Source organism: Electrona antarctica (genome assembly GCF_951216825.1).
Source record: "Electrona antarctica genome assembly, contig: scaffold_205, whole genome shotgun sequence".
NCBI classification, from domain to species: Eukaryota; Metazoa; Chordata; class Actinopteri; order Myctophiformes; family Myctophidae; genus Electrona; species Electrona antarctica.
The window spans coordinates 7,241-19,571 of record NW_027638570.1 but is presented as its reverse complement, the minus strand read 5'-3'; the positions used below and the strand labels follow the sequence as shown (position 1 = coordinate 19,571).

General features: G+C 47.1%; 1 protein-coding gene across 3 annotated transcripts in view; it reads left to right on the top strand.

Moving 5' to 3' along the window:
• The window catches only part of suox (sulfite oxidase), a 147,008-nt gene extending 140,498 nt beyond the window's left edge, over nucleotides 1-6,510 (top strand). For all 3 annotated transcript variants that reach the window (XM_079530828.1, XM_079530827.1, XM_079530829.1), the window contains exons 6-8: nucleotides 2,562-2,920; nucleotides 4,824-5,012; nucleotides 5,102-6,510. In XM_079530828.1, coding sequence (XP_079386954.1) covers nucleotides 2,562-2,920; nucleotides 4,824-5,012; nucleotides 5,102-5,479 — 926 coding nt within the window. In that variant the 3' untranslated portion in view covers nucleotides 5,480-6,510. The remainder of the gene's footprint in view (nucleotides 1-2,561; nucleotides 2,921-4,823; nucleotides 5,013-5,101) is intronic.
• The last annotated feature ends 5,821 nt before the right edge of the window (nucleotides 6,511-12,331 follow it).

Genomic DNA, 12,331 nt, shown 5'->3' with positions numbered 1-12,331 from the left:
ACCCTCGGCTCTGATTGGCCCCAATCTACCGTACGTCACGGGGGAAACCCCCAATTTACTTCAGAACGGCTGTCAAACCTGTGCGCGCACAAACAATAGGCTCTAGTAGCCGCTACTAGATAACCAAAACTCAAACTGAAAATCCAAGTTTGAAAGTTTAATACTCACTTCTGGACCGAGCCCCCATATGTCATAGCTGGCTCATGCTATGGCAACGATTGGGAGACAGGAGACAGCGCAACAGTATAAGAAACTGTATTTATTCACAAGTAGGCCTATACATACAACTTGGAGTACAACATAACGGATCCTATGAGGTGTGGAGTCAGCAATCAGTGGTGTGGTGGTGATGGATGTGTGGCACATGGTGTGGTGTGGTGTGGATGGAAAGAATAAGGTAAACATGGTTCTATAAGGGCATGGAGGCAAGCAGGCAGTGGAGGCACAGACAGCAGGTCTGCCTCTTCTGGATCTCCCTGTGGAAATGGCAGGGGGATGGCTTTTATAGAGGCACCGGGCCCAGGTGCTCTCCAATGAGCAATCCAGATGGAATGGAATGCCCCACCCAGGCTCACCTACAGGGAGACAATTAGGCAGGTACTCCCTAACCACTTCACAGTCTGTGTATCTATATGTGTGGGTCATCACAATGGTCTTAATGTTTAACCCTGTACTCTCCAGGTAACCTGGTGAAGCATCTAAATGGTCTTAATGTTTAACCCTGTACTCTCCAGGTAACCTGGTGAAGCATCTAAATGGTCTTAATGTTTAACCCTGTACTCTCCAGGTAACCTGGTGAAGCAGGTGAAGGGTCTAAGGCCGGCTTTAGACTGCAGTCACATAAAGTCAGATCCGATTAATTATTTTTTTCTCAAATCCGATCTTTTGGCCCGGTCATTCACACTACCGTTTGCAAGTGACCAGATCCAATCTGTGCATTCAGACTGATTTTAACAACTCAACGCAAAGCCGCCCTGCATCGACATATCTGCTTTGGTTACCGTGGTAACCAACAACAATCTAACACAAAAGTTAGGAGCGCACACAGTAGGGAGGTGCTGACCACGGGAGTCAAACTTTAAAATAGAAAGGAGAGGTCGCACAGCTCGTAGTCCCGATGCCAAAAATATTTTTTATTATACAATACATTGAGAAACAAGTACTGCCGTAGCAGACAACACACAGCACTCCAGGTTAAAACAAAATCCTTCTAGGTTCAAGGCTCGAGATATAAGTTGAGGTGAAGAAAATGCCAATACTCATTGTATGTCCTTTGCATGATTTTATTTACCTCTGACGAGAGTCATTATACAATACATTAAAAAGTATTTGTGGCATCGGGACTACGACCTCTCCTTTCTATTTTAACCAACAACTATCTGACATTGCAGATAGGACCGCGTGTAGCCGTTCTCCTCATATATCCTCATAAACGGCCTTGTTTCATTTAGAGAAGTTTAGAATATTGTACGGAGGCATCCTCCAGTGTGTCTCCTCCCCCACATGACAGCCAGGATCGAGGAGCGCATTGTCATTTCACATCCTACCCGGTTTGCATTTAACCGCACCCCCCCCTTCGGAATTCCAATAACTTCTTCATATCGCGTCAAATAAGAACTGTGTTCCAAAAATAAACAAATGATCACAGCGGTTTGACTCACATGGATATAAAGAATCAACTGACTGAGAGAAAACTCTGCCGCCGAATTATTAACATTTTCGCTAGAAAGATACTGTATCAAATATGAGTGACTGACTGTTGTAACGATACAGAGACACCTCCCCGACATATCGTTTTGACAGTTTATTTATTTTTGGACCACAATGCTTATATGAGACTTTTTCGACCCTGGACCAAGGGATGAGCGAGTGACGTCAAGACTTTGGTACAGATTTCACCGTCCGCTCCGCTGTAGTGCTGACATAATGAAGTGACATTATTCCTATAAAACAAACGTGTGTTGCACTATTGTTTTCCTCTCTTTTCTGTCCTCTCGCTTGTTTTCTTTTTCTCTCGTTTGGTTGTTTTTCTCTCTCTCTTGTTTGTTTACTTAAATAAAAATACTTGCGCTCTGTAATGACGTCATGTTAGTAGCGCTCGGGTCGCGCTGCGGGTGACGTTTGGACAGCTTGATATGTGACTCAGGTCACTTCATGTGGTCGTTGCATTCAGACAGACAGATCTCCTCAGATCGGATTTAAATCGGATTTGAAACCACCTCTGGATGTGACTCAAGTCACATTTGAAGAAATCGGATTCCATGTGACACAGATCTGATTCAGGCTAGATTTGGCTGCCAGTGTAAAGCAGGCCTAAAGGGTCTTAATGTTTAACCCCGTACTCTCCAGGTAACCTGGTGAAGCATCTAAATGGTCTTAATGTTTAACCCTGTACTCTCCAGGTAACCTGGTGAAGCATCTAAATGGTCTTAATGTTTAACCCTGTACTCTCCAGGTAACCTGGTGAAGCATCTAAATGGTCTTAATGTTTAACCCTGTACTCTCCAGGTAACCTGGTGAAGCATCTAAATGGTCTTAATGTTTAACCCTGTACTCTCCAGGTAACCGTCGTTCAGAGATGAACCTGGTGAAGCAGGTGAAGGGTCTGAACTGGGGCATCGCCGCCATCAGCAACGCCACGTGGAGCGGTGCCCGCCTCAGCGACGTGCTGCGGGCCGCGGGCTACGGCCCCGAGGTGGCGCGCTGGGCGCGACACGTGCAGTTCGAGGGTCTGGACCGCGACATCACGGGCACCACCTACGGAGCCTCCATCCCTCTCAGCAAGGCCGTGAGCGAGGAGGGAGACGTTCTGCTGGCCTATGAGATGAACGGAGCGGACATCCCTGCTGACCACGGATACCCTGTGAGGGCCGTGGTCCCTGGAACCGTGGGGGCCCGCAACGTCAAGTGGCTGGGCAAGGTAATGCACCGTGGGGGGCCTCAACGTCAAGTGGCTGGGCAAGGTAATGCACCGTGGGGGGCCTCAATGTCAAGTGGCTGGGCAAGGTAATGCACCGTGGGGGGCCTCAACGTCAAGTGGCTGGGCAAGGTAATGCACCGTGGGGGGCCTCAACGTCAAGTGGCTGGGCAAGGTAATGCACCGTGGGGGGCCTCAACGTCAAGTGGCTGGGCAAGGTAATGAACCGTGGGGGCTCTACTACATCTGTAGATACATCATTAGAGCCCTGGACTACATCTGTAGATACATCATTAGAGCCCTGGACTACATCTGTAGATACATCATTAGAGCCCTGGACTACATCTGTAGATACATCATTAGAGTCCTGGACTACATCTGTAGATACATCATTAGAGTCCTGGACTACATCTGTAGATACATCATTAGAGTCCTGGACTACATCTGTAGATACATCATTAGAGTCCTGGACTACATCTGTAGATACATCATTAGAGTCCTGGACTTTTGATTGATTGATTGAAAAATGTGCAGTTTGCAGAATCACAGTACATTTCAAGCACAAACTCAATACAAAGGCTGTTAACTGTGAGTGGACGACCCAATTAAGCATTACACTTGTTTACAACAGGGTCCACCATGTTCAATTCATCAAAACATTTAGAGACGTACAAATAGACACTTCTGTATAGACAAAGAACAGAACAGGAATTCATCATAATGGAGGTAAAAAGGGAAAAGAAACATATACAGTGAGGGGAAAAGGGGGGGGGGGGGGTGGGGGGGGGGGCTGGGGGGGTGGGGGGGGGGCGGGGCGGTGTGGGGGGATTCAGATTTTACGGGGGCCAGTTTCGAATTGCAGCCATCCGTAGGTGCCCTTTGAGAGCGGTTTTCGCATGTCTTAATGACTGTTGGTAGGGCGTTCCACATTTTGGTGGCATAGGAGCGAAAGGATTTTAGTCCCTTGTTTGTGCCGAATCTGGGTTGTACATGGTTCGTTGCACTCCCTCTGGTGTTGTGGGTGTGGACTTCGTTAACATTAAGGAAGTATCTAGACAGGTACATGGGTATCTTGGTGGAGTATTGAATCTTGTGGACCAGACCCATTGCAAGATGCTGTACTCTGTCGTCGACCCTAAGCCATGCCAGTCTGTCAAAGTGGGCAGGGGTGAGGTGGGTTCGGGGGGTGAGGCCAAGTAGGAGCCTGACCAGTTTGTTTTGGGAAGTCTGGAGCCTAGTTTTAAGGGCATTTGAGGTGCTGTGGTACCAGGAGGTGCATGCATAGTCAAAGAAGCCTTGTACGAGGGCTCCTGTTAAGGTCTTCAAGGTGTTTTTGTCGACCAGTGAGGAGATCCTGTAAAGGAATCGTGTTACTACATCTGTAGATACATCATTAGAGTCCTGGACTACATCTGTAGATACATCATTAGAGTCCTGGACTACATCTGTAGATACATCATTAGAGTCCTGGACTACATCTGTGCAAAATGTGGCGCTTTTAGTCTAATTAGCATGAAATATCCCTAAGCTCCTCAACTATTGTCAGCTCAGAGGAGTCCTCCAGTATTAATGTGTTAATGTATTAAAGGTGATAGTCAGCTCAGAGGAGTCCTCCAGTATTAATGTGTTAATGTATTAAAGGTGATCGTCAGCTCAGAGGAGTCCTCCAGTATTAATGTGTTAATGTATTAAAGGTGATCGTCAGCTCAGAGGAGTCCTCCAGTATTAATGTGTTAATGTATTAAAGGTGATCGTCAGCTCAGAGGAGTCCTCCAGTATTAATGTGTTAATGTATTAAAGGTGATCGTCAGCTCAGAGGAGTCCTCCAGTATTAATGTGTTAATGTATTAAAGGTGATCGTCAGCTCAGAGGAGTCCTCCAGTATTAATGTGTTAATGTATTAAAGGTGATCGTCAGCTCAGAGGAGTCCTCCAGCCACTGGCAGCAGAACGACTATAAGGGCTTCTCTCCCGGCACCGACTGGGACACGGTGGACTTCTCGTCTGCCCCGGCCATCCAGGAACTGCCCATCCAGTCTGCCATCACCACGCCAGCAGAGGGCGCTGTGGTGGATCGCAGCGCCCAGGAGCTGACAGTGAGTTAGTCCTGACCACCAAAATAACCGAAAACTCCTCTAGGGTTAATAAAATGTTGAATAAATAACATGTTAAAACTGTCCTCCAGGTCCGCGGCTACGCCTGGTCCGGCGGAGGCCGCGAGGTGGTGCGTGTGGACGTGTCCGCGGACGGCGGGAAGACGTGGTGCGTGGCCCAGCTGATTGGTGGAGACCCCGAGGCTCCTCCCCCTCTTCCGGGCCGGGCCTGGGGCTGGAAGCTGTGGGAGGCCACGGTGCCGCTGCCCCCCCGCGGGGCCCCCAGGGGGGGCCCGGAGGCCCCCGGGGGCCACATGGAGATCGTGTGCAAGGCGGTGGACAGCAGCTACAACATGCAGCCGGACACCGTCGCCCCCATCTGGAACCTCCGGGGAGTGCTGAGCAACGCCTGGCACCGCGTCACGGTCACCATACGGGAGGACGAAGAGGAGGAGGATGAGGAGGAATGAGAGGGTGGCGCCCCCTAGTGGGACGGATGTCTGATTAAAACCATGTTCAGTCTTAACTCATACGGCGCCACTGGGGGTGCTGTTGGCTACTGCCACCATTGACTCTCATTCTATTTTGCTTGGAGAAGAAGAAGACCATTCCAAAAATAGTTAGCCAAAATCCGCTAAAGCTTATGTGTTGCTCCGTCTTATTTAAGAGTCTTTAGAAACATTACTATTTTAACCGCGTGGTAACCGGGATTTAGCATTGAGCCGCTAACATCGTCGCGTTGTTCAATCCAGTTCAATCTGAGCCGTAACTTCCAGATAAACGGCTGTAAAGAGCGGCGAGCCCCAGCATTGTGTGCCATCTTGCTCCGGGAAAACCCTGTGAGCACCCCATCGGCGATTTCATGAAATAAACGTTAATTCAGGCCTTTAGCAATGAATGTGTTAACACATTCGATGCTCAGGACGAGTATACTTGTTTTAATTTGCTTTACATCGATATAAGAATGACTCGTTGTTTTATATCAATATAAGAATGATTTTGCGGTCATCGCGATTGGAATATTGACGTTTTCTAGAGAAAGGATGGACATCGCCTTAGCTCACTAGCATTGGGTTAGGGTTAGGGTGCTACTAGCATTTAAGATGGTGACAAAGCGGAGCAAGGTGAACTTGCCTCTAATCATGTGGCAGCCACGCGCTACCACTTTGGTCCACCAGGTGGAACTCAAAGTGTTGATGGTGAATCTTAGCGTTTTATGTCGTCACTGTCGTCGGGCAGAAACCTCATCTCCGTCTTTTTTTTCATAAATTCCCGACTTTCAAATGTAGTCCAACACCTGCCATGTTGGAGGACCAACACCTACACCTACCAACACAGGTGTTTCAATTTATCTGAACAGTGATTCATTTGTTTGCAACACCTGTTTGGTCCCCGCCATGGCAGGTGTAGGACCCCCACCATGGTAGGTGTAGGACCCCCACCATAGTAGGTGTAGGACCCCCACCATAGTAGGTGTAGGACCCCCACCATGGCAGGTGTAGGACCCCCACCATGGCAGGTGTAGGACCCCCACCATGACAGGTGTAGGACCCCCACCATGGCAGGTGTAGGACCCCCACCATGGCAGGTGTAGGACCCCCACCATGACAGGTGTAGGACCCCCACCATGGCAGGTGTAGGACCCCCACCATGGCAGGTGTAGGACCCCCACCATGGCAGGTGTAGGACCCCCACCATGACAGGTGTAGGACCCCCACCATGGCAGGTGTAGGACCCCCACCATGGCAGGTGTAGGACCCCCACCATGGCAGGTGTAGGACCCCCACCATGGCAGGTGTAGGACCCCCACCATGGCAGGTGTAGGACCCCCACCATGGCAGGTGTAGGACCCCCACCATGACAGGTGTAGGACCCCCACCATGACACGTGTAGGACCCCCACCATGACAGGTGTAGGACCCCCACCATGACAGGTGTAGGACCCCCACCATGACAGGTGTAGGACCCCCACCATGGCAGGTGTAGGACCCCCACCATGACAGGTGTAGGACCCCCACCATGACAGGTGTAGGACCCCCACCATGGCAGGTGTAGGACCCCCACCATGACAGGTGTAGGACCCCCACCATGACAGGTGTAGGACCCCCACCATGACAGGTGTAGGACCCCCACCATGGCAGGTGTAGGACCCCCACCATGACAGGTGTAGGACCCCCACCATGACAGGTGTAGGACCCCCACCATGGCAGGTGTAGGACCCCCACCATGACAGGTGTAGGACCCCCACCATGATAGGTGTAGGACCCCCACCATGACAGGTGTAGGACCCCCACCATGGCAGGTGTAGGACCCCCACCATGACAGGTGTAGGACCCCCACCATGACAGGTGTAGGACCCCCACCATGACAGGTGTAGGACCCCCACCATGACAGGTGTAGGACCCCCACCATGACAGGTGTAGGACCCCCACCATAGTAGGTGTAGGACCCCCACCATGACAGGTGTAGGACCCCCACCATGGCAGGTGTAGGACCCCCACCATGACAGGTGTAGGACCCCCACCATAGTAGGTGTAGGACCCCCACCATGACAGGTGTAGGACCCCCACCATGGCAGGTGTAGGACCCCCACCATGACAGGTGTAGGACCCCCACCATGACAGGTGTAGGACCCCCACCAAAGTTAGCAGATCTTCTAATTCTAACTCTGCTAACTTTGCTTTTTTTTATTTCAACAGTTTTTGGACATTGTGAGGTTTCCATCCGACAGACGATATGCTGAAGTGCCTTATTATATTATTATTAATCTGAAGTGCTTGACGGCATACGTTACATCACACGCACACACACGCACGCACACACACCGATGACATCATGACGGAGGCAGCCATACGAGGCGCCACAACCCATTGGACACTTTCCAACACCCCAAAATCTGGGTCGCTCGCTCGCTCACTCACACTCGCTCACTCTGGCATGGTGGTGTGACGGTGTGACTGACTGTGTAACAGGAAGGAATCTGACTAACAGGAAGTTACTGACTGTAACAGGAAGGAATCTCAGGTGGACCAAACAGAAGGAGATCAGAAGACGGCAGCTTCTTGTAGCCAAACACCGCTAACCAAAACAAACACCGACTCTTTTAGGCCCAAACCAATGATTCACCAGGCAACTCCTTGCAACCAGACGGTTGCACATTGTTGCATGCAACCATTATCCCCAATGGCAGCTGCAAGGAGTTGCATTGGTGTGACATGTCCTTAAAACTGTTTAGTTGCAAGGAGTTGCATTGGTGTGACATGTCCTTAAAACTGTTTTGTTGCAAGGAGTTGCATTGGTGTGACATGTCCTTAAAACTGTTTTGTTGCAAGGAGTTGCATTGGTGTGACATGTCCTTAAAACTGTTTTGTTACAAGGAGTTGCATTGGTGTGACATGTCCTTAAATCTGTTTTGTTGCGAGGAGTTGCATTGGTGTGACATGTCCTTAAAACTGTTTTGTTGCGAGGAGTTGCATTGGTGTGACATGTCCTTAAAACTGTTTTGTTGCGAGGAGTTGCATAGGTGTGACATGTCCTTAAAACTGTTTTGTTGCGAGGAGTTGCATTGGTGTGACATGTCCTTAAAACTGTTTTGTTGCGAGGAGTTGCATTGGTGTGACATGTCCTTAAAACTGTTTTGTTGCAAGGAGTTGCATTGGTGTGACATGTCCTTAAAACTGTTTTGTTGCAAGGAGTTGCATTGGTGTGACATGTCCTTAAAACTGTTTTGTTGCAAGGAGTTGCATTGGTGTGACATGTCCTTAAAACTGTTTGTTGCAAGGAGTTGCATTGGTGTGACATGTCCTTAAAACTGTTTTGTTGCAAGGAGTTGCATTGGTGCGACATGTCCTAAAACTGTTTTGTTGCGAGGAGTTGCATTGGTGTGACATGTCCTTAAAACTGTTTTGTGGCGAGGAGTTGCATTGGTGTGACATGTCCTTAAAACTGTTTTGTTGCAAGGAGTTGCATTGGTGTGACATGTCCTTAAAAGGAGTTGCATTGGTGTGACATGTCCTTAAAACTGTTTTGTTGCGAGGAGTTGCATTGGTGTGACATGTCCTTAAAACTGTTTTGTTCCAAGGAGTTTCATTGGTGTGACATGTCCTTAAAACTGTTTTGTTGCGAGGAGTTGCATTGGTGTGACATGTCCTTAAAACTGTTTTGTTGCAAGGAGTTGCATTGGTGTGACATGTCCTTAAAAGGAGTTGCATTGGTGTGACATGTCCTTAAAAGGAGTTGCATTGTGTGTTTTGGGCTTTAGCGCATATCCATATATGCGAGTGTTTTATGCTTTTTGAATCTACACAATCATGAATAATATATTAATATTAATATTACCGTGAACCGGAATTATGAAAGTTGGAATAATTATTGTGTGAATGGTACGAATATGCAATAGGAACGCAAGTATGGTACTCAAGGTTGAGAGCTGTTACTGTCACATGGATGTACACATTAGTATGTATCATGTACATGGATGTACACATTAGTATGTATCATGTACATGGATGTACACATTAGTATGTATTATAATGTACATGGATGTACACATTAGTATGTATCATAATGTACATGGATGTACACATTAGTATGTATCATAATGTACATGGATGTACACATTAGTATGTATCATAATGTACATGGATGTACACATTAGTATGTATCATAATGTACATGGATGTACACATTAGTATGTATCATAATGTACATGGATGTACACATTAGTAAATTATCACCGTTGTGATTTACTGTCACACAAATGACTGATTCATGATTTAATGATTTAATTGTGGGTTTTTTTTTGTCATTGAACGTTATTATAATAACTGAATAAATAAACTTTATTTATAAAGCGCTTTTGGAAAACTGTGTTCACAAAGTGCTTTAGCCCTTTTGGTGTTTTAAACATTGTTATAATTTAGCTATTGAAAAATAGCAGATCTACAAGCTCATAGCGCGCCACCGAGAATATATATTCTTTCAAAGTGAATAAAAGTAAAAGTCACTTGATTTTATTATATCGCCTCTGTTTTATTACAGAACTTCCACCGTTGTATTAAATAACTATTGACATCATGTCTGGCTTTGATACAATATAATGCAGCAGGCACACCAATAAAGATGCAAAAATACATCTTAACCCGCTTGCCACTTGTATTACGTATAACCCTTTTTGGGCGGGAACCCCTTTTGGTGTTTCAAGCATTATGTAATACTTTAGCTATTGAAAATAGCAGATCTACAAGCTCATAGCGCGGCACCGAGTGGCGCGCTACGAGCTTGTAGGTCTGCTATTTTTGAAAAATCGTGAAAATATTTATCTCAGAAAACTGGAGGATTTAGAAGATTTTTTTTTAATTTCGAGGTCAGGCCTAAATGGCTTAAAACGGAGGTGTGGCGATAGTGTGTCGGTGGTAATCAGTGGTGGACAATAGACGTCAATATCAGTAGAGGGCGTTTAAGTCTGCGGGTTCATGTACTTTTTATTTGCATTGTAATCCCCATAGGGGGAATTTTAGATCGCCTCATATAAGAACTGTGTTTGAAAAATAAACATGTCACCCTGGCCGTTTCACTCCTATATTAAGAATCAACTGACTGAGAGAAAACGCTAATTTTACTGCTACTGAATTAGTTACATTTTCCGCTAGATAAGAAACAGACTCATATATGAGTGACTGACTGTCGCAAACGATACAGAGACACCTCCCCGACAATATAACGATACAGATACACCTCCCCGACAATATAACGATACAGAGACACCTCCCTGACAATATAACGACACAGACACCTCCCTGACAATATAACGACACAGACACCTCCCTGACAATATAACGATACAGAGACACCTCCCTGACAATATAACGATACAGAGACACCTCCCTGACAATATAACGACACAGAGAGACCTCCCTGACAATATAACGACACAGAGACACCTCCCTGACAATATAACGATACAGAGACACCTCCCTGACAATATAACGACACAGAGACACCTCCCTGACAATATAACGACACAGACACCTCCCTGACAATATAACGATACAGAGACACCTCCCTGACAATATAACGATACAGAGACACCTCCCTGACAATATAACGATACAGAGACACCTCCCTGACAATATAACGACACAGACACCTCCCTGACAATATAACGACACAGAGACACCTCCCTGACAATATAACGACACAGACACCTCCCTGACAATATAACGATACAGAGACACCTCCCTGACAATATAACGATACAGAGACACCTCCCTGACAATATAACGACACAGAGACACCTCCCTGACAATATAACGACACAGACACCTCCCTGACAATATAACGATACAGAGACACCTCCCTGACAATATAACGATACAGAGACACCTCCCTGACAATATAACGATACAGAGACACCTCCCTGACAATATAACGATACAGAGACACCTCCCTGACAATATAACGATACAGAGACACCTCCCTGACAATATAACGACACAGACACCCCCCTGACAATATAACGACACAGACACCTCCCTGACAATAACGCTGAGACAGCTTGTTTATTTTTGGACCACAATGCTTATAGTAGATGATTTTAAGATGAGCCCATGTTATTCTCCATAGAGAAATTACTTCCGTGAACCAGAGAATCGAGGGGACGAGCGAGTGACGTCAGGACTTCGGCGCTCTAGCTAAGTACACGTACTTGTTTAAGTACTGTACTTAAGTACATTTTTGTCTTGAGTATTGAGTACCGGTATCTGTATACTCTCTCCCCCCCCCCCCCCCCCAATACATCAAACTACGACAAATATTGTACTTTTGGGACCCGAACTTAGTACAAAAGTACATTCTGAATGAACCGTTCAAGCTCTAATTTGTCAAAACAAAAATCGTGACTTAACCCACTGCCTCTCACCCCCCCCCCCCCCCCCCACACACACACACACGCACTCAGGCTTCAGCCATCTGCTGCTGGGACTTAACCCACTGCCTTGTTTTTTTCTGGGGGTCCCCCTGAGGAACCCCCCCATAAGGACCCCTGGGGGTCCCCCTGAGGAACCCCCCTCAAGGACCCCTGGGTTATTTAACTTATTTCCCATCCCTAGCTAGATAAGAGACATATCCTCTCTTTCTCACAGCAGAGACGTGTGCTGGCACTGCCATCTTGTGGTCGATGTGTGGAAGTGAATGATGTAGAATAATGTTTAAATGAGTAGAGTAGAAGGGTCGAATGAGTTGTGTTAACTTGTGTAGAGGCAGGGCTGGACTGGGACAAAAATTCGGCCCGGTCATTTTCGCGTGAATTTGGCCCAGACCGGC